This window comes from Haliotis asinina, chromosome 7 (assembly GCF_037392515.1).
Source record: "Haliotis asinina isolate JCU_RB_2024 chromosome 7, JCU_Hal_asi_v2, whole genome shotgun sequence".
In the NCBI taxonomy this organism is placed as follows: Eukaryota; Metazoa; Mollusca; class Gastropoda; order Lepetellida; family Haliotidae; genus Haliotis; species Haliotis asinina.
The window spans coordinates 66,929,209-66,955,370 of NC_090286.1; the positions used below are offsets into that span (position 1 = coordinate 66,929,209).

A 26,162-nucleotide genomic window follows, 5' to 3' on the forward strand; every position below is an offset into this window, starting at 1 on the left:
GCTGTCGTCGATATTCAGCACCTCGTTACCGCTGATCTTGACGGTCGTTTTCTTGATGATAGCTCGACCCACGTTCCGCACTAGCTCGCGTTTGTCGTTGTCGGAGGTCAACGTGATATTGAACGCCAGTCGAACAGTGCCTGGTACAATGAGGTCATTCTCACCAAGGTTTGGAAATCTAACCAGCAGAGTTTGATTCTGGTCTATCTTGCTGGGATTGTTGGTGATGGTCACCGACTGGCGCACGGCTCTGGCGCCTAGTGGCTCTCTCAATCTTCTGAAAGGATCTAATTTTCTGCCGTACATTGTTATATAAATGAAATATATTTTTAATACTAATGGATGAAGACATACCTATGGATGATATGCGGGGCGATAGTGCCCAGGCATTCGATGATGACCAGGAGACCTCATTCTCGCACGGTGACGCACTCACGTGGCAGGCCGCCGCCGCTTATTACAACGCAGTTGAAAATAGAGACAACATCAAGCCGCTGTGGCGAGACTATTCCAGGTTTACCCTCGATAGCAATGGCAAGCTGCGTTTGAAGGCTCGCCCGGAGATCGATCTCATGAAAAAAAGCACGAGAGAACCGCTTGCCTTATCAACATTGGGCAGTAAACATGGGAGTAAGTTTGTCCGCGATGAACTAGGCTTCATAGATTACGGTGGCGCGCGACCTAAGCAGTATCCTCCGAAGGTCCGTCAAGGTCTGCAAGACATCAGGGACGCCACATCGGTTCAAAACATGACTTATGATATTAAAAAGGTGTTGGCCGACTACGAGAACAAGCCCTTCCCGGGTGTCGAATTTACCTTTCGGGAACTGCGGGGGTTGGATCTGACGATGCAAACCATCAGCGGACATCTCGCGAAAAGCACGGCCAAAATTAGCATGATAGACGACCACATCGCCCATGAAAAGGACAAACTCGGTGAAACTGAGGACGAGTCTATGAAAGCCACCATCGAGGAACGAATACGTAATTTGGAAGAGGAAAGGCAGACCTGGCTGGAGACAGCATCCTCCTTCAAAGAAAAGCTTCGATCCCAGGTCAGCCGTATACGGGAAACCATCAATCAAGTCCTCTACTGAGACACCACGTTAGCAGACAGGATTCGGATATTGTTCCGGGAGCAAGGGATCACCATCGCCAGCATTCTGACTGCATTGGGTTTCATCATATCAACCCTGGTGGTGTCACTGACAGGGGGTACTGTGGGGCCTGCCGGCGGCGGAACCCCAAGTGGCGGAACCTCAAGTGGTGTTAAAGACTGGATAAAAAAACTCGGGGAAGGTCTAGCTAAACTGGCTGGTAAGGTCGCCGAAGCCCTTCCCGGCATCCTGGGTAGCATCGTCTCGTGGTTGTTGGGCGCTCTGGCTAAAACTGCCACGTGGCTCAGTCAAAACCTGTGGGCAGCCATCGTCGCCGTGGCGGGTCTGGTGTACGTAGCGGCTAAGAAATTTTTAACCAAATAAGCCCCAAAGCTACCCCCCCAACCACCAGGGCCGTTTTACTATCAATATGCTGCTGATTGGAGGCCTGAATATGGGGGGCCACCTCCTGTGGTGTTGGTTGAACTTTAGACTCCGGGGGCGGCGCCACTATACCCGTTTCACGTGGTGGGATGTGTGGGATATAGGGGGTGTTAATATCGGGGTTGATACCCAACTTTTGATCCGCCGTGGCTATGACTATTTTGTTGTTATAACCCACCACTTTTTTTACTCTCAGTTGCATATCACTCGGAGCCATGTACAGCCCCACGCCGAACACGTAATTGACTTTCGATCTGGCGTATTCTAACACGTTTTGGTAGCGTTCGATGGCCCGCGGGAGATCAACTGGAGAATTGATAGCATCCTCAACGTTGGCAACGAACTGTTTCTGAGCGTCGTAAGCAGTTCCCTTACCGAGGATATTGGAACGCGTCATCGACTGCGCACCCAACAGCGCCCACACGTACGTTCGAATCGAGTCGTTCAAGCGTATTGTACCAGCACGAGTGAATTCTTTCGATGTTTTTGAGATCATTTTAGTCCAGGCTGTGGCTGCATCAGGATTGGTTTGCTTTATATAGCTGACATGGATCTTTTCATTCGTTGTGGGACCTGTAAATGTATGACGGTGTGGGTTGTATGTACCATCTGCAGAACCGGCCATATATGTTCCGGACCTGTAGAAGTACACGTAAAATATACCGAGACCATGGTTAACACCAGGAAGGCGAAAGTCTTTATTCGTTGGAATCTCAAACTCCCCACAAACACGTTCATAAGCGCGTCTATCATAGGGGTTATTCGTCATACTCCACGCTTTATCTTGGGGAAGAGGAGCACTTATTTCCTTCAATATTCGTCTCGTTTGATAATAAATATGAAACAAAATGACTGCCTTACTCAGTTCGTCTATACCGTAGTCTAGTGTCACACCCGACCCTGTCGTCGCACACCACACAGCAAAGTTGAGTTGGTTCTGCCAAAACTGCATTGGGTTTTGATTCCAGTTTACCACCGCCTGCGCTTTATTAACGGTCACGATATAGTTTTCAAAGATATTAATAAAGGTTGCTTTAAACCCCGTACTACCTACCACCACGATTTTCAAGTGTGATAAGTCCATATTATAATATATAATTTATATATTATAATATGTACATAACACTTCCAGGAATAACGAGCGGTGAGGCCGTTCAGCTGACGCACGCGATCGATAACACGTCAGGCCAACTCGAAGTCGCACTCTGCGATATCACCTACCTACCGCAATGGACTAACATCAACACCAGCAACAATAAGCTGTTCGTCAGTGGAACTCGCAGCCAGATAACTGACGGCTACTACAGCGTGTGCTCTCTAAACGACGAGGTCTTCAAACCACTGGGAGCCGAACTCAAGATGAACGACTCAAACGGTACAGTGGTGTTAATCAACAACGGAAGAAACCCCTTGAGGCTCGGCCGACCATTAGCGAGGATACTCGGTATGTCTCCTGACGAGATAAAACCAACAACAACCGTCACAGGCACGAAGTTACCCGACCTAGTACCGTACCGAGAGCTGTACATTCATCTCGGTCAGGTGAGCACAACGTACAACATTCAAGGAGGTCACCCTTCCACTATACTGAGAGCAGTGCCGGTGAAAACTGAGAAATACAACGACGGTAGAACCGAGTCGTTTTCACCACGGCAGTATAAGAGATTAACCCAGGGCAACATACCTGAGCTGATAATATCGGTGTTAGATATAAATCATAATCCTGTAAATATAGGATACCTCAGCTTACCTCAGCTTAACGCTTCACGTAAAATGACCAGCGCACAAGGGCCCGGAGTGAAAAATGCGTCAATATCGGGATCTCTGACCTCGGAGACACGCGCGGTTTCGACGCTCCCGGAGTAGATGGTAAATCGTACGCCTTGCAACTGAAAAACAACATTTACAAACGCGTTGAAGTCACCTCCGGTGGAACCCTAAGTGATATAGTAGATACCACAAGAGCAACAGTCAACACTAAGTACGCCCTTGTCAACACCGGTAATAACTGGATAATATACCCATCGTTCGGGGGTAAACTGTTCGACTTAGACGATGTTGAGAGCACTACCGTCGCCCGAAACAAGCCATATATGCTCGTCTTCACCGAAGATGACAAGTGGGTGTTGTTACCCGATAACGACTGGTTTCTCAATATTAGGCTCGGCTCCCCCTACGTGTTCACGGATAACAAAGACAACCACCTAAACAAAGTCGTGAACAATGGAACCCTGCTCGTGGCTTACGTCCCAACTCAGAGACGTAGCGTAGTCGTCAGCCCACTCGACACTATGGCAGCCCACATGCTATCGAGTAAACCGGCCATACAAAACGTGACATTACAGTTGGTGTCTGAATTCGAAGGCATGGTCAGTATACTAGAGAGTCTACCGGCAAACTCAACACTGATCATCAAAGTCTACCTAGGGGAACCATCGGGGAATGATGTCGAGATCGTGAAGGGGATCAAACTCGGGTGGGGGAAACGACACCAGTATCAAGTTTGCAACGTTTACGTGCGGGTGGGTGTCGGCTCCAACACCAGTCTGCAGGGGGTCAACGTGATCGTGGAAAACAAGATATCACTAACCAAGATCTTCCTGCCTGACAACATACACTTCATGGGTATAAAGTTCACCCCTGAATTATTATCAGAAAACCAGTTGGAAATTATATCGTAATAGTATAATAATGACCAGTCATCGTCCCAACACTACGCTTAACGACCTAGGAGATACGGAGGGATTCGATCAGCCTGGTGAGGAAGACGCCTTATATATCCTGCACTTCAAAGACAACGTGTACAGACGGGTGTCGTTATCAGATTTAAAAGAGCCCAAATGGCTGATCAACTTAACACTCGCCTCACCTTATATCACAATAGACGCAGATACGTGGTATATCACTAAGATTAGGAACAACGGTATCTGGTTCGGGGATTTCATTCCGGATGAATTAGTACCCACGAAAACTACTGATACGGAAAAAAATAGGTTAAAGTCTGGGGGAGCAAAAAATAACTTAACATTTAGCAATAATCCTTATGGTAAAGATCTTGTTGGTAGAATATTCTCCCCTTTCACACTCATCATAGAAGTCTTCTTTTATTTAGACAATGAAAACACCTCAAGAGTACACCAATTTTTACCCGGGGTGTCAATACACTAGTATGAAGAACACCTAGACCAATATTGTCGTATTGTTATACAACAGGATACCCCGGGTCCTATAAACCGCTTAATAAGCCTCAGTGGGGTTTTTATTACAACAGGAAAGTCTATTAGCCTCTCACCTATTACCCTGAGTAGTAGTCTAGAACTTGTAGACTTCAAATTCATTGATAGACTTTTAACTGAAACCCAATTAAAATATCTTTCAAAATATATATTATAGGATGGGTCTGTACCCAGTCGTAGAGGAAGTAGCGAAGACACTGGAAACCGTAGATGGGTTCCGCTTGAGGCAGTTATGTGATGTGAAACGCCAACTAGAACAAGACCTTGAAACGCGGAAAGCACTATGTAAAAAGTACCATAGAGCTTTCAATATCTTGGACGGGGCTGACACTACCCTTATGACAACCAGCATGGGACTAGGGGCGGCAGGTGTTGGATTGTTAGCTACCATCGTGGCTGCACCTATAGTGCGAGGTATTGAAATAACAGCTGGGATAGCAGGGGTGTTAGGGTTGGCGCTTAAGTTAGTATCACGCAGACTGCATCGTAAGGCATTGAAACACGACGAGATCAGGGTTCTGGCCGAAGCAAAGCTCAACACAGTGAGTGAGCGTATTTCCACGGCACTCTCTGACAGTAAGATCTCAGAAGAGGAGTTTCGTTCAATCCTCTCTGAACTCACAAAATATAACGGAATGAAACAAGATATTCGATCCAAGTCTCGTAAGTCTGCTATCAGCGAAGACGAGAAAAAAAAGTACATAGAACAAGGGATACAAAAAGCCCAGCAAGCCTTTATTACGAACACCAAAGAGATCATAGGCGGTTCACGTTAAACTGTTTCATCGATATAAACGTGACAGGGGGTTTGTAAGAGAAGAATTATTGATCGTACCGTACGGCACAGTGTTACCTCCAACACACGTTAAGTAGTAGGGGTAATAGTAGCAAGAGCTAAGGACCCAACCAAAGCCTTATTTACTAAATAAGGCGTTGTAGAGACTTTTTTTGAAAGTGAGCCAGAACCCCCATTGTATATACTACTTTAGTCTTTCTTCATGTTGTTCTCAATGCTTAATTTATGTATTGTCTAGATCTATTATTCATTATATGAACTGGTGAATAATAAAGCGATGATAGGATACATTGTTTGTTGTTCTACCAGCAAGTTGCATCATGACATTTTAGTGAACTCAAGTCATTCACACTTTTCGCAAAAATATCATGCTTGCAAAAATTTCATGATTCACGGTGTATATTTCTCCCTGTGCATATGATTTGCATCATATGCTTGATTTACGGTGATGTTTGCTTGATTTACGGTGTTAGAATCTACCGGGTATACTGAAACGTTGCATCCATTGCAAGAAAGAAGTTGTCTATCCATAAAAGTCTTCATCCTCATACCTTCTAAAATGCTGCTTAAAGAGGGTATACATATCAGATGGAACATGTTCAGTCAACAGAGACCATGGATACTTCATGCCCTCTGCCTACAATCAACCAATTAATCACATCTGCTATGTATACCTTGGCTTCTCCCCACATGCTATGTATACCCTGGCTTTTCCCCACATGCTACGCATACCCTGGCTTCCTCCCATTATGAGTGAGGCAATTATTGCAAACCCCATCTGCTATGTATACAGTGTTCTACTCTGGCCTCCTCCAAATTTTTATTGCATTATTACCTACTCCATCTGCTATGTATACCTTGTTCTGCCTCCTCAACATTGGCCTCATTACCTATCCCATTGTTGTTATTGTTAATGCCTTTGATGCAGTCCCTTAAGTTGTCTTACTTAATCCTTGTTATATGTATTTAAGTTGGTTCTGTGCTGTATTGCTTTACTCTTGCTTGAAAATGCTATAAGAATCTATACCGAAACGTTGCATCATAGAAATACAGAAGTTGTTATCCATAAAGTATTATACTTTTCTATTATCCATCAACTTCTAAAATGCCAGTCAAACAGATCATATAACCCACAAGTCCTTAAAGTCCTTTGCAAATGGACCAGGCATGTAGACGAAAAAGACCTGGAGCACAATGCGGTTGCCTGCTTCATGGCTGCACTTGTAGATTTGGTCACTGTGATTGCTCTAGAGAATTGTGGAGGACAAACTTTCTTTCATCCATGAACCAACTTCTTGTTAGCCACCAAGGCGCAAATAAAATCAAATAGAGGTGATGAGTCTCCCTGATTTTTTTAAGAATCCAGGAGAGAAGTGCTGGTGGTGGAAAAGCGTATGCACTTAGGTTTTCCCAAGAAACGCTGAGAACGTCCACTGCCCATGCTTGAGGATCCGCAACCGATGATATGTATGCTCCAATCTGGCAATTCTGACTGGTGGGAAAGCAATCTATGTTGGGATGGCTGAGACAGTGACAAACAATGGCAAACACCTCTGGGTGTAGCATCCACTCTGTGGGCGCCAACCTGTCCGGTCTGGACAGATCGTCCACCAGAATGTTCCTGCAACCCAGAATGTGCTGGATGAATGTGCATGTTGAAATGAGTTTGGCATGCTGAAGACGTGCTTGCCAATGAGACACAGCCAGAATCACTGCCTCCAACTCCAAATTGTTAGTATGCCACTGGCTGAGATCGTCAGACCATCGCCCCCAAACCACCTCTCCCTCGAGATAAGCTCCCAAACCCTGTAGAGACACATCAACGTAAAGACATAGAGTGGTTGATAACTCGGTCAAAGAGACGTCGCTTAAGACATTTGACTGTATCCTCCACCACTGGAGATACCTCTTGAGGTGGGATGGTAGAGTGAGACCGATTGATCCTGGTGCCTGAAGAATGGAGCCAGAAAGATCGTGATGGCGACCCTGGTGGTCAAATCCTGAGCTGAAGTCAACAACCCCTGAAGTACTTGGTTAATGAAAAGCGGGATACAAATACTGCTGAATCCTCAGCCATTGCTTCCTTGGAACCAAGACAAGATTCACATGTGTTGGAAACAAGCCCTCTTGAACTGTAGCGTGCATGAGCGAGTGAACTCCGATGTCTGCTCGTTGACAATCCACCCCAGCTGAAGAAGTAGGCACCTGGTGAAATCCCTGTGATGGACCAGAGTGTCTGCATTCTGCTGACTGAGGAGTGAGTGAGTTTAGTTTTACGCCGCACTCAGCAATATTCCAGCTATATGGTGGCGGTCTGTAAATAATCGAGTCTGGACTTCTACCCCGGGGCCTTCACGGATCTGCTGAATGAGGAGACAATCATTGATGTAAGAGTCAAACTGGATGTTCCTGAGATGTAGATAAGCTGCTATGGGTTTGGTTATTTGTGTGAAAAGTCACGGGGTCAAAGAAATTCCAAACAGGAGTTAATTGCCCATTAGTAATGGATACCATCGAAAATGAACCTGAGGAAACATCTGTCTCTCCATATGTATCTATTTATATTGCCATCTCTATCTTTATCTCCATGTGGATTGGCACATGCAAATATGCATCATGCAAGTCTAGACTGATCAGGCAGTTGTGATTCTGGCCCTTAACAGGCACAGCATAGTCCTTTGGCACTTAGGTGGGGATAACAGGTAATGCTGTCATTGAACCCAGCTAAACTGTGGATTATTCTGAACTTTTCGGGAGTCATTTTGGAAGATTAAAAATATTGAGAAGTAAAATCCTGGTGTCAATGCTGACCCCTGCACTACCTCTATGTGTAACACTCTCTTGTGTAACAGAATGTTGATATTGTATAACAAGATTTGCTGTTGGGTGGAGGGATAAACCTCCATATGGGGACTGTTGATGGAGGATTGCCTTTCAGTGATAGTCGATAACCATGACAGAGAATGTTGATGTCAAACCTAATACCAGCCAGTTCTTCCTATACCACCCCAGTCTCCCACCTACTGGATTATCTGTGACCAGAATGGCTGGTGATGGGAGTTTCCAGTCGGTGCAGTTAATACTTCACTGTTTACATCTCCGGGATTTCCCTCTACTGGAATTTCTGTTCTGGTGGCGTTGATAGTTCCCAACGTCGACCCTGGGGTCGCAGGCAGGAATGTGTAGGTTGATAATTTCCTGTCCTAGAAACCTTAGGTGCTGAATTCTTCTACACTTGTTCCAAGGCTTTCAGGGCCGTCTTATCACAAGCATAAGCTGATACTTGAGAGTGAGTATTAGACACTATGCCATTAAATAGGGAGGTAGCTGACCAAGGTTGGTGTAGCAAACGTGGTCTAAACTCTGAGTCCCAATCCAATAATGCCAAATACCCCAAACGGCATGTAGCCGATAAGTCCTGCACAATCACCCTGGATGAGGAAGCCAGTGTAGAGAGAGGTTTTACAGAACGACAAATTTATGTTTCCAAAGAGACAAAACAACAATATGCAACATCACCTGTTTAGACAAACTGGTCATCCGATGTAAATTCTCATCTAGTGTACTAAATCCGCAACCTCCAGAACCTGGAGAGGAAAATCATGCTTCCTGAATTGAGGCGCCTTAACCGACGGTCTAAGGGATAACTTATCAAATCCTCATCCAGCACCATGATCAAATCCTTGATCAAGGGATCTGGTGTCCAACCAAATCGTATCCTGCTTATCAATCCCTGGACCCATGGATGGAGCTACCTCTGACAATCGATCCGCCTTCAAGTCCGAGACTTGTTGAATGCCCAAATGAATATTAGTTTCCGGTGACAAATCCTCATCCACCGGAATAAATCACCCTCTGATGAATCTGACTGATAGGCCTGAGATCTCCTAACAGGTGAACGACTCCTAGACCTACGTTTCCGCTTAGTGGATGTCCTGCTATAATGTGAAGCATGTCCAGGCGAAGCTGAGTCACAATGAGAAGAACTCCTTGATGTAGGAGCCACTAGGTCTGTGGCAGATAAAGGTGGCACTGGTGGAGTCATCATCAGTAAAGGCATCCCAGGCACAGGAGGTGCTGCAAATGCTGACTGGTCCGAGAGGGAAGGAAATGCGGATTCTGGAGGGACCCCTGCAGGCTGAAACACCAATTGCAGAATGGATTGCATCCAAGATGGATCCAAGTAAGGCGCTGGCTGCGTATTCTGGTCTGTAGGGAGGCAAGTTGTAATCCCAGGTGCCACCAGAGTCGTCAAATAAGTAGATAAAGGCATACAGGTGCCACTGAGACCGCAGGCACTATCATTGTCGTTTGAAGTGTAGCCCTCTCCTCTGAATAACCATGATTCTCCATAGCTGCTGAGGACCTGACCAAGTCCTGAAAGGTTGACGGTCTACGTTGAAAAGCTTGCTGGGTGAGATGCTACTTAGATACACACAAGTACTTTCTAAACACTGTGGTAGAAAGTCTGACACAAAGATCAGAGGAGACACAAGATTTTCTGCGCACGAACAACATGGTTATCGGAAGTTAACGCTAGTAAAATATATATTATGCACACTACACGTAAAAATGATTAAGTGTAGGAAAACATTAGTAATGTAGTTACATAAAGCACAACCCAGTAGAAAACACTTCAAACCAGAGAAGAACACGTGGCCACATGGTTACATGGAACAAACAGCTGCATGGAGTAAACATGAAATGTATGAGTGACCTGCACACCAAGTGAATATATAAATATAAATCTCTTCAAAAATGAAAAAGTAACAAACCGTTCTTGAACCTAAACAAAGAAACACAGACAAAAAAGCAACACACTAAATGTGTCAAGTCGTAAGTTGACTCCATTGAACAAACACACGTCCGGTCAGGAGAAAAGCAGTAATGTGAGGATACGTGACATCAGCACTTTTGGGGTCATGTGAGCACAGTGCGATGGCAAGATGGCGCCTAGCATGGTTGGAACAACATCTCATCGACGTTTCCATCACACAGCTTTGTCTTGTCAAAAGGACAGCAGTAAATGCATTAAGGAGTAATGCAGGATAAGGTCAAAATTTTGATTTTTTTGCTACATATTATTTTTCATTTGCAAATCAGAAATGAAACGAATTTTTCGGCTTATTGACCCCTTTTAAGCAATAAATATAAAATGTCAAAACTCATTAGACATGCTATATTCTAAAATTAGATATTTTAATACATATGTACAATAAATGAAAGTTATTTCCTTTTCAAAATGAACTTACAAATTTCATAACAGCAGTGATGCAGTTTCATGAAATTTCTAATAAAAAGGTTAAAACATGAAATGAAATGTCGTTAAGTTTGCATAATCTATGCTTTATATATTCAGAATACAATGAATATAATCAGTAACATTTCACAATAACACAAGAAAACAAAATTACAGACATGCATATAGATGGATATATAGATGGAGATTAAGATGGAGACATACATTGAGATATAGATGGAGGCATAGATGGAGATAAAGATCGAGACATAGATGGAGAGATGGATGAGATGCAGATAGGAGATATAGATGGAGGCATAGATGGAGATAAAGATCGAGACATAGATGGAGAGATAGATGAGATGCAGATAGGAGATATAGATGGAGGCATAGATGGAGATAAAGATCGAGACATAGATGGAGAGATGGATGAGATGCAGATAGATATAGATGGAGGCATAGATGGAGATAAAGATCGAGACATAGATGGAGAGATGGATGAGATGCAGATAGGAGATATAGATGGAGGCATAGATGGAGATAAAGATCGAGACATAGATGGAGAGATAGATGAGATGCAGATAGGAGATATAGATGGAGGCATAGATGGAGATAAAGATCGAGACATAGATGGAGAGATAGATGAGATGCAGATAGGAGATATAGATGGAGGCATAGATGGAGATAAAGATCGAGACATAGATGGAGAGATAGATGAGATGCAGATAGGAGATATAGATGGAGGCATAGATGGAGATAAAGATCGAGACATAGATGGAGAGATGGATGAGATGCAGATAGGAGATATAGATGGAGGCATAGATGGAGATAAAGATCGAGACATAGATGGAGAGATAGATGAGATGCAGATAGGAGATATAGATGGAGGCATAGATGGAGATAAAGATCGAGACATAGATGGAGAGATAGATGAGATGCAGATAGGATATATAGATGGAGGCATAGATGGAGATAAAGATCGCGACAGATGGAGAGATAGATGAGATGCAGATAGGAGATATAGATGGAGGCATAGATGGAGATAAAGATCGAGACATAGATGGAGAGATAGATGAGATGCAGATAGGAGATATAGATGGAGGCATAGATGGAGATAAAGATCGCGACAGATGGAGAGATAGATGAGATGCAGATAGGAGATATAGATGGAGGCATAGATGGAGATAAAGATCGAGACATAGATGGAGAGATGGATGAGATGCAGATAGGAGATATAGATGGAGGCATAGATGGAGATAAAGATTGAGACATAGATAGAGAGATAGATGAGATGCAGATAGGAGATATAGATGGAGGCATAGATGGAGATAAAGATCGAGACAGATGGAGAGATAGATGAGATGCAGATAGGAGATATAGATGGAGGCATAGATGGAGATAAAGATCGAGACATAGATGGAGAGATAGATGAGATGCAGATAGGAGATATAGATGGAGGCATAGATGGAGATAAAGATCGAGACATAGATGGAGAGATAGATGAGATGCAGATAGGAGATATAGATGGAGGCATAGATGGAGATAAAGATCGAGACATAGATGGAGAGATGGATGAGATGCAGATAGGAGATATAGATGGAGGCATAGATGGAGATAAAGATCGAGACATAGATGGAGAGATAGATGAGATGCAGATAGGAGATATAGATGGAGGCATAGATGGAGATAAAGATCGAGACATAGATGGAGAGATAGATGAGATGCAGATAGGAGATATAGATGGAGGCATAGATGGAGATAAAGATCGCGACAGATGGAGAGATAGATGAGATGCAGATAGGAGATATAGATGGAGGCATAGATGGAGATAAAGATCGAGACATAGATGGAGAGATAGATGAGATGCAGATAGGAGATATAGATGGAGGCATAGATGGAGATAAAGATCGCGACAGATGGAGAGATAGATGAGATGCAGATAGGAGATATAGATGGAGGCATAGATGGAGATAAAGATCGAGACATAGATGGAGAGATGGATGAGATGCAGATAGGAGATATAGATGGAGGCATAGATGGAGATAAAGATTGAGACATAGATAGAGAGATAGATGAGATGCAGATAGGAGATATAGATGGAGGCATAGATGGAGATAAAGATCGAGACAGATGGAGAGATAGATGAGATGCAGATAGGAGATATAGATGGAGGCATAGATGGAGATAAAGATCGAAACATAGATGGAGAGATGGATGAGATGCAGATAGGAGATATAGATGGAGGCATAGATGGAGATAAAGATCGAGACACAGATGGAGAGATAGATGAGATGCAGATAGGAGATATAGATGGAGGCATAGATGGAGATAAAGATCGAGACATAGATGGAGAGATGGATGAGATGCAGATAGGAGATATAGATGGAGGCATAGATGGAGATAAAGATCGAGACATAGATGGAGAAATAGATGAGATGCAGATAGGAGATATAGATGGAGGCATAGATGGAGATAAAGATCGAGACATAGATGGAGAGATAGATGAGATGCAGATAGGAGATATAGATGGAGGCATAGATGGAGATAAAGATCGAGACATAGATGGAGAAATAGATGAGATGCAGATAGGAGATATAGATGGAGGCATAGATGGAGATATAGATCGAGACATAGATGGAGAGATGGATGAGATGCAGATAGGAGATATAGATGGAGGCATAGATGGAGATATAGATGGATATCTAGATGAGATACAGATAGAGATATAGATAGAGATGCTGATAGGAGATACAGATGGAGCTTATAGATGGAGATGCATATAGAGGTGTAGATGGAGATAAAGATAGAGATGGCAATATAAATAGATGCAGATGGCGATACAGATGGAGATAGAGGTGTAGATGGAGATAAAGATAGAGATGGCAATATAAATTGATGCAGATGGAGATACGGACAGAGATATAGAAGGAGATGCAGATGGAGAAATAGATGAGGATGCTGATGGAGAAATAGATACAGATGGAGATAAAGATGGAGATATAGAAGGAGATAAGGATGGGGATTTTGACACAGATACAGATGGAGATATAGATGGGGACACAGATGGCACAAACTCCCACTCACATAGCTTGGAAGGTCGACTTGCGCACCCTGCTCCAGCAGGAGCTTCACAATGTCCACAAATCCTCCCTGGCTTGCAAAGAAGAGGGCACAAGTCCCAGTCTGGAACGGAGACAGAGTTTCAGGGACAAATCACAGCAAAGTGATATCTCATATCCTATCCAGAGGGAGGTGAGTGACAGGGTAAAGGAGAGGGCAGATGGTTATATATAAGCTGTGTTTGTCCTGATAATTTTGTAAAATGCCTTCCTCAACCCTGTTCCAAAAACTTGCATATTAACATTATCTGTTGTCTTTGTGCAGTTATAAGAATACTTAGATGCTCTTTTAACATATTTATCCCCCCACCATGTAATGCAAGGGATATAGTCAATACCTCGTCTGTCTGTCCACCCATCTGTCTGTAATCATTTTGTTTCGGGAGCATAACTCAAAAAACGTTTTCCTCTGCAAACATCAGTCAGAAGCCATAGCAGTGCCTTTTGCTCTTTACGGTTTTTGTAATTTATTATTTTCTCGGTCTCAATGGAAACTTTACAGATTTAGTCTCAAAAAATGGAGAGATGGGCTTCATTTCTGGAGTTCAACAAGAGTCATCAGAAGATGACATAACCTGCCGGCCCTAATATATATGAAAGGACAAATCATCTGACCTTTTTTTCATGGTTTTCTTTTTAGACTAAGTTTGAATCATTTATATGAAAATTATGAAAAATAAAAATGTCATATGTCTGTAAACAGCAAATGTGAACACTTCAAGATCTGTCTCATATATCTGCCAAGATCTGTTGAAAGATGTCAAATGGTTTCGAGTTTTGCTCTGGTAACGAAGCCCATTTCTCCATTTTGACACAAGTCAGAATCGTTTCCATGGAAACCAAGAAAATGATAAATCACAAAAATCTGTAAATAGCAAAAGGCATTTAGGTTCTGATTGATACACCTTAAAACTTTTGCAGAAAAATATTGAATGGTTTTTAAGTTATGCTCCTGAAATGAAGCCCACACCAGCATTAGACTAAGACCAAAATGTTCCATGGAAAAACAAAAAAAATAAAAATGCCCAAAATCTGTAACTAGCAAAAGTCACAAGCATTACATGCTATGGGGATAATAACAGATTTCATCACACACCTTAAGGATCTGTACAAACTATTTTGATAATGTTTTGCAACAACTGCTTTTGGAATTATGTCTAAATGTGCTCTTCTCATCTCACCTGCAGAGGGTAATAATTGTTTATCAAATATGCTAGGGAAGAGGGCACTTTGTAATACATATTTTTGCATGTGTGAAGACAATCAAAACAGGAATTAATGGCTTTGATAGTGGAATCATGGCCTAAGTGGCAAAGCTTGTGATTTTAAAAATCATAAAATTGTCCTGTCTTATGCTCAATTCATACAAGACTCTATAGGTTCTATAAGCTGCTTAACAGCTAGTTGGGTTAAAACCTTCCGTAACCACAGCTCTGCAGTTACAATGACACTTTTATGACAGAGAAGAAATGGGCTGCTGTTAGTAGCATGCATCCTGGATCAAAATTATCATTTTATACATTCAAATAACAGCTAATTTTTTTTTCTTAACAGAGCTCCAAAGCGTGAAAAAAACAAAGTATTAGATTAATTATGCTGAGGCTATATGCTAAAAAAAGTGACAGATAGATTCACTTTCTCTTTCTTCTAATACTCACTCTTTAATGTCACTATGATATGAAATCAAATGCCACAATGTTTTAAATTCTTATCATAATAAATTCTTAAACTTATTCTATCTCACGATTTGCATGATTTCTTTGCTTTGACGCTGAATGGAACGAATGAGAACATTCCCTGTAGGCCTCTCTTGTCCATACACCTGGATGTCAGTAGCAGAAACATCTACACATATTAGACTCGGCACGTGGTGTTCTGACCATCCCAGATCTCAAAAACTCCTCCCTGACCAGCGCTAATCTTATTCTAGATTTAATCTACCTACCGATCTTCACCCTTAATGAATGATTCCTTTCATTGAATCTACCCCTTTGCATAGATATCAACTCTACAACCATCTGTTTGGGCATTATTAAATAAGCTTGATATCCAAGAATATTCTGCATTGCTTCACTGACTCAAGTTACTACAGACTACTTGTAACAGTGTTTTGGAATATCTCTGGGTGTAATCTTTGCCTGGTTCGTCATCTTCACCACCCTTCCTTTTACATCATCAGCAAGTTTCTGGACGGATGAGTCACGTTTCTGTGCACGGTAGCAGTTACGTCTTGTCAAGTAACCAGCATCACTCAGCCCAGATTTTGTGGGTTGTGACTTGTCCAGGTAACCGAAGACAATGTTGGCTGGATGTTTGTCACTGTTGCATCGTGGGTAACAGGTAACGTTAAAGAATGGTGGATTACTGTTAGTTACTGGAAATTCTGATGATTAGAGTGACCTGAAGTGTCCTGGCAGACTTGTCTTGTCCCATATTGGTCAGATATTAAGCCCAGCCTTCAACTGCTAGTATCAATGAATGGTGCCATTCCTCGTAAGAGGACAATATTGAGACAGGATTTCATCAGCGAGCCGAAAGAGACTACTTATCAAGTATAACAGAAACCCCTGAGAATGGTTTGATTCTGGGTGGGGGTTCTTCAGTGTTCTACCTTAACTCAAGCATTGAGTTCAGAGGTAACTGCAGTTATGTCCAGACGGTCACCTGGCAGTGATCTACTATTTTCATTACTCCCTTGTGAACAATGATTTTGTTTGGCCAACCCAAAATTCCTGAGAATTCCAAATGTATGAATGCCATCAATTCGTTTACAATGTGAACGTTCCTGTAGATTGACTGGCAGTCTCCATGTGCTGAACCTACTACATCCAGCACTCCATTAGCACTGTCATGGCAGCTTGACTGATTGAATGTTCCTATCTAAGGAGATATCCCTTTGTCAGAGGCAAGAGTTGCTAGACCTCTCACTTCCCTCAACCTAGGCCTACCATCAAATAATGACACATCCAGACCATCGGAAGTATCTTCGATTCACTTTCAGTGGGTGTCATTACCAATGAAGGATCCTGCCGTTGGCATATTTACGGCCATGTTGTTTTTCACTCAGGAACCTAACTGATAACATTATATGCTACCTGCACTGTCAAGGTATGACATTCGAGAGCTGTATCGATGGCTAGGTTCAAGTCCAGTAGGATCCAGTCATCCTTCATCTTCACAGGCAGTTCAGCATCAAGTTGCTAACACAATTATGGTAGCTCCTGAACTGCGAGAAGTCAGAGTTAATACCCAGTCTGAGATTACAATTCATATGGGCAGCGTTTGTCACACAACAGGCCTTGTTGAGCATTCTACCTTCAGCATTGAACACATCCAGAACTCTACACCAACACGCAGGAGTTACTTGGGTTATTGACGTCGACTTACAGGAGCCAACTGCAACCTCGCCATCTTCAGATGTTTCTGCTTCTGTACATCCAGAATGATAAGCCCAGTTAGTTGATTTGTCTTCACGTGCAACTACGACCAGTTCTTCGCTGGTGGCTTGATGAGCAGAAGGTTTACAATGTCCTTCACCTCGACTCGTCACCTGTTTGTTGACGCATCCTGTGAGGGATGAGGCGCCTCCTTTTGTCATCAAAAAGTGGTCTGGTATTGGTCATCTGCAGAAAAGGCCCTTTGAGTTGGAATTAAGTGCTGTCATTCTTACCATTCAGCACTGGGCAGCAGAACTCCCATGAGTTGTCAAATCTACTGATTTAACAGTACTATGGTTCATCAATCATCAAGGTTGTGTTCAGCAGCTCTGCTCCAGTGGATGTTTCGATTTTACCATCCAAGTGATTCTATAAACATTAAAAAGTTATTTCAACCAGAAAGATTCATTTGCTCTTCCAGTTGTGTTCTTTTAGCCAATGAGAAGTTGTTCGTCAGCCTAAAAATGTTATTAGAACTGAATCCATTGAGGTACATTTGGACATGTACCACTAACTCCAATCTACACGTATTTTCTGATCGAAATTTTTTGATAGGAAAAGGTTAATCTCTCAGAGTACAGCTATAACATTTGCACATAGAACATCGACCAATTATTGTACAACCATACATGGAAAAAACTTCAGATTGTTGCTGAATTTCTACCGCATTTAAGGGGCTAAGAAGAAACTCAAAGGTAGTACATTATCAACCTAACTGAATGCCATTAATTTGGTTCTTGCCACAGCAATGTGTCTACTACTGCTGAGCTCCAGTATCTGCTTTTTTCGTTCAGACTTGCTGACCAATGTAGGAGGTTCAGACCTCCTGCATGGGGTTTGTCATCCTGTCGTCACTTGGTACCTAGTGAATATCATTGACTTCATGAGTATGAACTGATAAAGCACAAAACTTCCTTTGTAGTAATTTTTGTATTTGAGGTACCGGCACTAGACGTGAATCATATGCCTTTTGAGTGAAACAACATGGCAGAATTTTTCTGGGACTGTGTTGAGGCTATGTCACAAAGCACCAGTTACTAGGATGACATGAGTGAATATTTATTACCTCACCACTGTCAACCACTCTTGGGCCAGATGATGTTGAGATTTGTCTCTCTGCCCTGTCAGAGCTCTAAAGAACTTCCTAGCTGCCTCCCAAGAGTGACAAGCTATTCATACCACTGTCTTCTTCATCCAAAGCTGTGGTCTCACAGACAACTTTGTCCTGTTTGATGCATGCTAACACACTGAAGGCAAATGCCTTTGCCGGACTGCCACCCCCAGCAGCATCCAATCCACATGAAACCCCAGCATTAGCCTCTACGACGGCTTTACACAGCAAATGTTCCCTGATGGCCATCATGGAGGGTTGCTTTTAGCATTCAGATACAGTGTTTTCCTCACATTATATGAGGGACTTCTCGGTCACTGATGTCCAGGGTTTGCACCCGTTTGGATCCCTTGTTTTGGTACAGCAGCTATCATTGGCCCATCAACACAAATGCATACAGTGTGTATCTATGCATTCGCCCTCGTGTACATACTGAGTAAAATTCTGAATTTTATTTCTGAATTTTGCTTTCAAATTCTTCTGGGATTAAAACTTTTCACTCAATTTTATTGGGTTATTGTAATTACTTTCTATATGAATCTACAGTGGCTAGTTCTTATATTTTGAAGTGTTCAACAATCTCGCTTGCTGACCTCTACTCCACAGAGAAATCATGTCACTGTAGTGAATCCTTCCCAGTTTCCTTTGTGGATTTCGTAGTGTTCTAGCTACTACGTACCTTTGCAGGCCATTGTGGTCTTATTGACCCTTCCCAGTTTCCTTTGTGGATTTCGTAGTGTTCTAGCTACTATGCACCTTTGCAGGCCATTGTGGTCTTATTGTGGTAAGTAGTGGAAGTTGTTCTGGTACTGAACATGAAACTTGAGAGCTTTCCGATTTAGTTTCCTTTTTACCTCTGTGCAATGATTCTGGGGGCAGTCTCGAAGCATGTTTGAGTCCAGTTATTAGTCATAAGACTTTAATTATAGAGGTACTCTGATAAATTGTGATGACATGAGGTAAGTCACCTCGTTGTGTCCACTTGCATATTCAGTGTATACTGTCAGTGCTTTTTGGAATGAGGGTAACCTGCAACCCACCTTCCAACCTTGGGATAAGTGCAAATCATGAGATAGGGTAAGTTTAAATATTTGAAAATTTTAATGAAAAATTGTATATTTACATATTCAACCTATTTCACACTATGTTTGAGCAAGCAATCCCTGAAGAAAGTTGGGACAAAGTTGGATTTAAGTACAGACAAAGCTGAAATGTTTTAACAGACCAGTTACTTTAAGTCTGACCTCAAGTGGCCACTACTGTATGGAAATATCAGGAGAGAGGGCACATATTGAAAGATACAACATAGACCAATGACCTACCTGCATCAGACGGAACAACTGAGAGCAAAACTATTGGACAACACATCAACACTCTGCATGTTTTAAGGAAACAGATCAGGCCAGAGTCTGGTCTGTTTGTTAATGGAGAGAAAGTCCACTACAGGAGGCCTGACAGCATAATGTGGTGAGGACTAGCTACTGTCATCGAGCAAGAAGGGGTTGTGGTTTTTGCTAAACATGGTGGAGCTTTGGTTAGAGTACATAAATGCAGGCTACAAAAGTTAGGAAACCGGACAGAAACTGATGACCTGCAGGAACCAAACAAAGATGATAGTGAAGGAAGCCAAGAAAGTCCAAGTTGGCAGGAATATGCCCTTGATGACACTGACGACAGTGGTTCAGATGTGAGAGACTGTGATTTGAACAGAACAGATTGGAGCAAGATCAAAAGTGGTCAAAGCATCTCATATGAGCATATGGATAGTGGTGAAATACTGACGGCCAAGGTGTCAAACACAGCGGGTAAAGCTACAGGAAAAAACAAGCCTTGGTATAATATAGAGCTTCAGGGTGAAGACATGCAAGGTGTAAGACAATCTATTGACCTGAGCAAAAATAGAAAGTCTACAAATTTTGTAGCAGTCTGATGAGTGTCATACAGAATCAGCCGATGCAACACAGACAGATGATAGTTCACAAGATGAAGTTCTCATTACAGGTGGTACTTCATGGACTGAAGTCAAACAAGCAGAGTTACGGAACTGGAAAGATAATAATGTTTATGAAGAAGTGGAACAAGAGTCATCAGAAGATGACATATCCGTATATCTGTCAAGATTTTTTGAAAGATATGAAATGGTTTTCGAGTTGTGCTCTGGAAACGAAGTCAGCAATGTGTTCATGGAAAAGAGAAAATAATACATCATAAAAACATGTAAATAGCAAAAGGCACCACTTTGGGGTCTGCCACACATATCTACCAAATAACACTGACAGATATTAAGAAGTTTTTGAGTTCTGCTCTGGAAACGGAACACATCTCTCACTTTTGAGACTATGTCCGAAACGTTTCCATGGAAACCGATAAAACAGTAAATCACAAAAACCTGTAAGTAGCAAAAGGCACCACTTTAGGTTCTGATTGATATATGTACCATGTACTAAGTTTTGCAGAAAAATATTGAATGGTTTTTGAGTTATGCTCCGGAAATGAAGCCCATCCCTCCATTTTGAGACTAAGCCCGAAACGTTTCCATGGAAACTGGAAAAATGATAAATCACAAAAACCTGTAAATAGCAAAAGGCACCACTTTGGGGTCTGCCACACATATCTACCATGTTTTGCAGAAAAAATATTGAACAGGTTTTGAGTTATGCCCTGGAAACGAAGCCCACCCCACCATTAGACTAACATCAAAATGTTCCATGGAAATGCAAAAAAAATAAAAATGCCCAAACTCTATAAATAGCAAAAGACACAACTATAGGTTGAGATTATTATATCAGTCAAGTTTGGTCTAAAGATATTGAATGGTTTCTGAGTTACAAAATCATTACGGACAGATGGATGGACGGATGGAGGACGGGTGGATGGACGGACAGACGAGGCATCGACTATATTCCCCTGCATTACATGCTGGGGGGAATAAAAATCTGCAAATAGCAAAAGGCACCACTTTGGGGTCTGATTGATATATATATCAATTTTTGCAGAAAAATATTGAACGGTTTTTTACTTCTGCTCCGGAAACGAAGCATGCCAGGGGGATAAAAAGGTAAGACGGGTGGTCCGAAGCACCATTGCAGCAGAGATATTAGCTATAGCAGATGGTGTTGATATGAGTATATTCATATCCTGATTATACACAGAGATAAAGAGTGGCAATAGAACCCCACTAATGCTCCCACTGGAGCAACAACAATCTAAGTCTACAACAATCTAAGTCTACCGACATGCCAACAGAGAAAAGACTAAGGATGGAGATAAGTTCAATCAAAGAGATGAGGGGCAGCGGCTCAATCAAAAGAATACAGTGGGTGGACACAAAACATCAGCTCTCAGACTGTTTGACCAAGAGAGGGGCATCACCAGCAAGGCTGCTTCAAGTCCTCTGTGATGGGCAGCTTTGAAGCTCTGCTGTGACAGGAAACTTGGATTTTAACCCCGTACAAAGTTTTAATCAGAGTTCAAAGTGACAAAAAGAGATTTATGGTACTTATATGAGACTCCAACCTTCATGGTCCTGAACTTGTATTTAAGGACATCAACAACCATGCAGATAAAGTGGAATTTGATCTGTTCAGTTTTGGATTAAAAATAAAATGACTAAAGGAAAGAAATGAGGGAATTTGACGTTTTGATGCTAAGGCTATTAGAGTGTAGCTCACATGAGAGCACCTGGACTGTAATATGAACATAACAGAGGGCTTGGATAATGATTGGTTTTGACTTCACAGAGTGGACTAGACTTATTGAAGGGGACAAGCAGTTGACTACAGGCAGTGGGCACAAGAGGATATGTCATGTGAGTGAGTAAATATATAGCTGAATTTACAGTAAAACAGTAAAAAATTATGGGATGTCATCTCGGTTTCCACAGGAAATCAAACAATACTAAAAGGAACAACTAATCCCTAGGAACTGCTCTAGATCAGTGCCACTGTATTACTGCTCAGAAAGGGGGTCCATCTTTCTCACCAGTCTCCTGGCTGCAGAGTCAGCACCCTGTCGGAGCAGCTCCCTCACACACTCCAAGTGGTTGTTGGCTGCAGCCAGGATCAGCGGAGTTGTCCCTTCCTGAAACACCATCACTAATGCATTATTCATCATCTTAAATATTCAATCATCTTATAGAGTACTGTAAAATATTAAATATTGCCAAACAATGCCGTAATTGTTTCTGTTGAGATGCAGTGGAAAGCGGTGGGGTGTGCCATGGTGTGCAGTTACTATTTACAGATGACTTTGGCCTCAAGGATAATCTGAAATCTACAACATCACAGACTATTTTGAAGAGAAGCTCTGCCATTATGTTTAATACTGCCAATGTTATTGAGCTGCCAATGAATTAGTACTCCCACTCTATTTCTTAGAGCCAACATAATTCCTTAGCAGTAATTGTACTTATTTGCAAACATCATTTCATAATACAGTTGCTAATTGCATGCCATTTCTTTGTTATTCGATTTTGGTAAAGATTTCTGGGTGAACTTATTATTTCAACTTCAAACTCAACAAGAAACATTCTTCAAAGCAACATGCAGGTAACAGTGAATGACAACTTTGTTGCCCATAGTAAAGCCACATCACAAAAAGACTAAAATTGGATGTCATTGTCCATTTGTTATACACAATGCAACATGTGACAGCAGTCTCTATACAGTGTCATGACTGAATCATTTCCCATCATCAAGAAGTTTCTGCCTGTTTCCTCTGTGAAGTTGCTATCTGTATCCTTTGTAATGTAGTTGTCTGTATCCTCTATGAAGCTGTTGTCTGTATCCTATGTACAGTTCCAGTCTGTATACTGTGAAGTCACTGTCTAAATATTCTGTGAAGTTGACATCTGTATCCTCTGATAAGTTGCCATCTGTATCCTCTGTGAGGCTGCCATCTGTATCCCCTGTGAAGCAGTAGTACATGTCCTCTGTGATGATCAAATCTGTATCCTCTGTGAAGCAGTAGTACATGTCCTCTGTGATGATCAAATCTGCATCCCCTGTGAAGCAGTGGTACATGTCCTCTGTGATGATCAAATCTGTATCTTCTGTGGAGCAGTGGTACATGTCCTCTGTGATGATCAAATCTGTATCCTCTGTGAAGCAGTAGTACATGTCCTCTGTGATGATCAAATCTGTATCTTCTGTGGAGCAGTGGTACATGTCCTCTGTGATGATCAAATCTGTATCTTCTGTGATGTTGCCCTCTGTATCCAATGAGAAGTTGTAGTGTGTATCCCATGAAACTGCAGTCTGTCTTCTGTGGAGTTGCACTCAGTATCCTCTGTGAAGCTGAAGCTGTCTATATGTCTACCATGTTTGTGCACCAAATTTGCATCACCCTTGTATCACCTTTGGATCACCCTTGTATCTGTCTTGTGTCACCCTTGCATCAACTTTGTATCACCCCTGTATCATGTTTGTACCATATCTATTACATCAGAATATCATGTGTGTTTAAGACTGGTTGAAAAAGAGTCAGTTGTGCTTCAATTAATGAATTTTTTCGATATTTGCAACAAACTTATTCAAACAGAACAAAAGGTAAGCTAATCTTCTCAAAAATCCCTGTTCAACAGTCAGAGACAAACAAAAATCATTTGTATGAAAGCTTTTGCTTTAAGGGAGATTGTATTATCTATAAACATTACTTAAAGAGTGATCACAGAATGAAACCAGCGCTATTACTGTTTTGTCAGTAATCTCTGTTCAACGATCAGTCAATCTGTACAATAACTGGGCTACTTAATCAGGCAATGTACACAAGGTCTGGAAATTTTAGACAATGTACACAATGATTGAGTGAATTGAGTGACTGGTTATTTCAGTCATTGCATGATTGTAGACATTGTAACATATATACATGCACTTCAGTAATGCTCGACGCATACTTAAAGGGGCACTGATACGGAGCAATTTCCGTGGACTGGTTGTTCCTTTTGTTATTGTTTTTCTCCCGTGAGTACCTGGATGATACTCCAGAATTCGTGACTGGTTCGTGACCTCTGCTGCGCAGCCTGTATGTGCAATTGAGAGTTTGATTATAGATAGGTCAACTAAGGTGAAGTCATTTTTACTTCATTACAAAATGTGTTATGAAAACAAATGAAACACTTTCAAGGATGGTCATCTGCCAGTGGTAGAAATGGTAAAAAAACCTTTTAAGATGGAAAAATAATGAAGCCAATGTACGTCTTTAGATTTTGTCTCAGAACTCTAATTGGTTTATTGTCATATTTGTATGATTTTGAAAATTAATAAAAGAACACATAGTCTGTTTATACTTACAGTAAATTTCTAACATGACTGTAACATTTTACCATTGTATAGACTGCCAATGTGGATTGTATTTCACACACACCCTATGCACGATCTAGTGTGTTTTCTGTCATACAGATTCTGCTGAATGATACAACAAATACATTGCAAAATGCAAATAATGAACTTAAAACAGACTAACGTTATAGCAACAATGTCAGGCTACTACCTTGTTCAGGAATGTATCCATCAATATCCACTTAAAAGAATGATATTCCATTCATCTGCTGCTGGTATATATAGTCTTACAACAGTCTAATTTGCGAAAAAGTGACACATTGTTTCAGGTCATTCACACTGGTGAAAACCTGATTAACCTCTCATTGGTCACCCAAGATAACACACCTGGCAACTACAGTCAGGCCGCGTTAATCCGGACACTTCTGTTTTTCATCAAAAACGTTCAGACAGTGAAACATACAGACTACTGAAACGAACTTTTTATGAACTACAGTAGGGTTACTTCCCTTTGACATGGCAATACAAAAACACACGAACGTACACAAGTTTCACAAGACTTTATTACAGTTTGTAGACATAATAACTAGAATATTCATATAATAATCAATCAAAGCATACAATTATGTCTGGATAGATTATACATACACGTAACAAAACTCACTTGTGAAAGAAATCTACATGACGGTAACAGTTCTGAATGCTGGAGCTTTTTTACTTCGAACCAGGCAGTTTTCCCAGTGCTTCACGGAGATTAAGCGTCTGTGGCCGGTCGGCACACTGGATGAAATGCTTGACGAGATATTTCTTGTAGTGGGCCTTGAAAGTTCTCATGATCCCAGCATCCATTGGCTGAATGTGCGATGTGGTGTTTGGGGGCAAGAAATTAACTTTCATGTTGGTCAGTTTGACATTGCCACACTTGTGACTGGCAGCATTGTCACGAAGTAAGATCACGTGTCAACCACGTGATTGCATCTGTCTGTCGAATGATCGTAGCCAATCACAAAACATATCCGATGTCCGAAATTGTGCTCTTGCCGATAGAATGTCCGAATTCTTGACCAAAATGTTTACACATAAGATCAAAATTGGCTTTAGGGTTTTCTCTTTTTTTGTGCGGCAGTAATTTCACATCTTTAACGCCTAGGGGTGGGACTTGCCATTATGACTGACAAGCGTCAGGTGATCTCATTTTGACAGGATCACTGTTTTATACAGAAGTAAGCATGACAGGTATTACTCCAACTAACCAAAAGTGAGACCTACTAATACTACGTTCAGATACGGAGAGTGAAGCATCGGATTACTGAATCAACAGGTAATGAGTTTACATAGTAAACAAGATTGGTTACAGCTAGCTATTGTTCGGATATCGCGGGAATCGGATTGTCGGGGTCCGGAC

At 41.8% G+C, this 26,162-nt stretch overlaps 1 protein-coding gene across 1 annotated transcript in view; it reads right to left on the bottom strand.

Moving 5' to 3' along the window:
- Positions 1-26,162, bottom strand: part of LOC137290450 (ankyrin repeat domain-containing protein 29-like) — a 154,026-nt gene that overhangs the window by 68,689 nt on the left and 59,175 nt on the right. Inside the window, exons 3-4 of the mRNA XM_067821390.1 lie at positions 22,461-22,559; positions 13,897-13,995 (exon numbers count right to left, since the gene is read on the bottom strand). Of these exons, the coding sequence (XP_067677491.1) occupies positions 13,897-13,995; positions 22,461-22,559 (198 nt within the window). The remainder of the gene's footprint in view (positions 1-13,896; positions 13,996-22,460; positions 22,560-26,162) is intronic.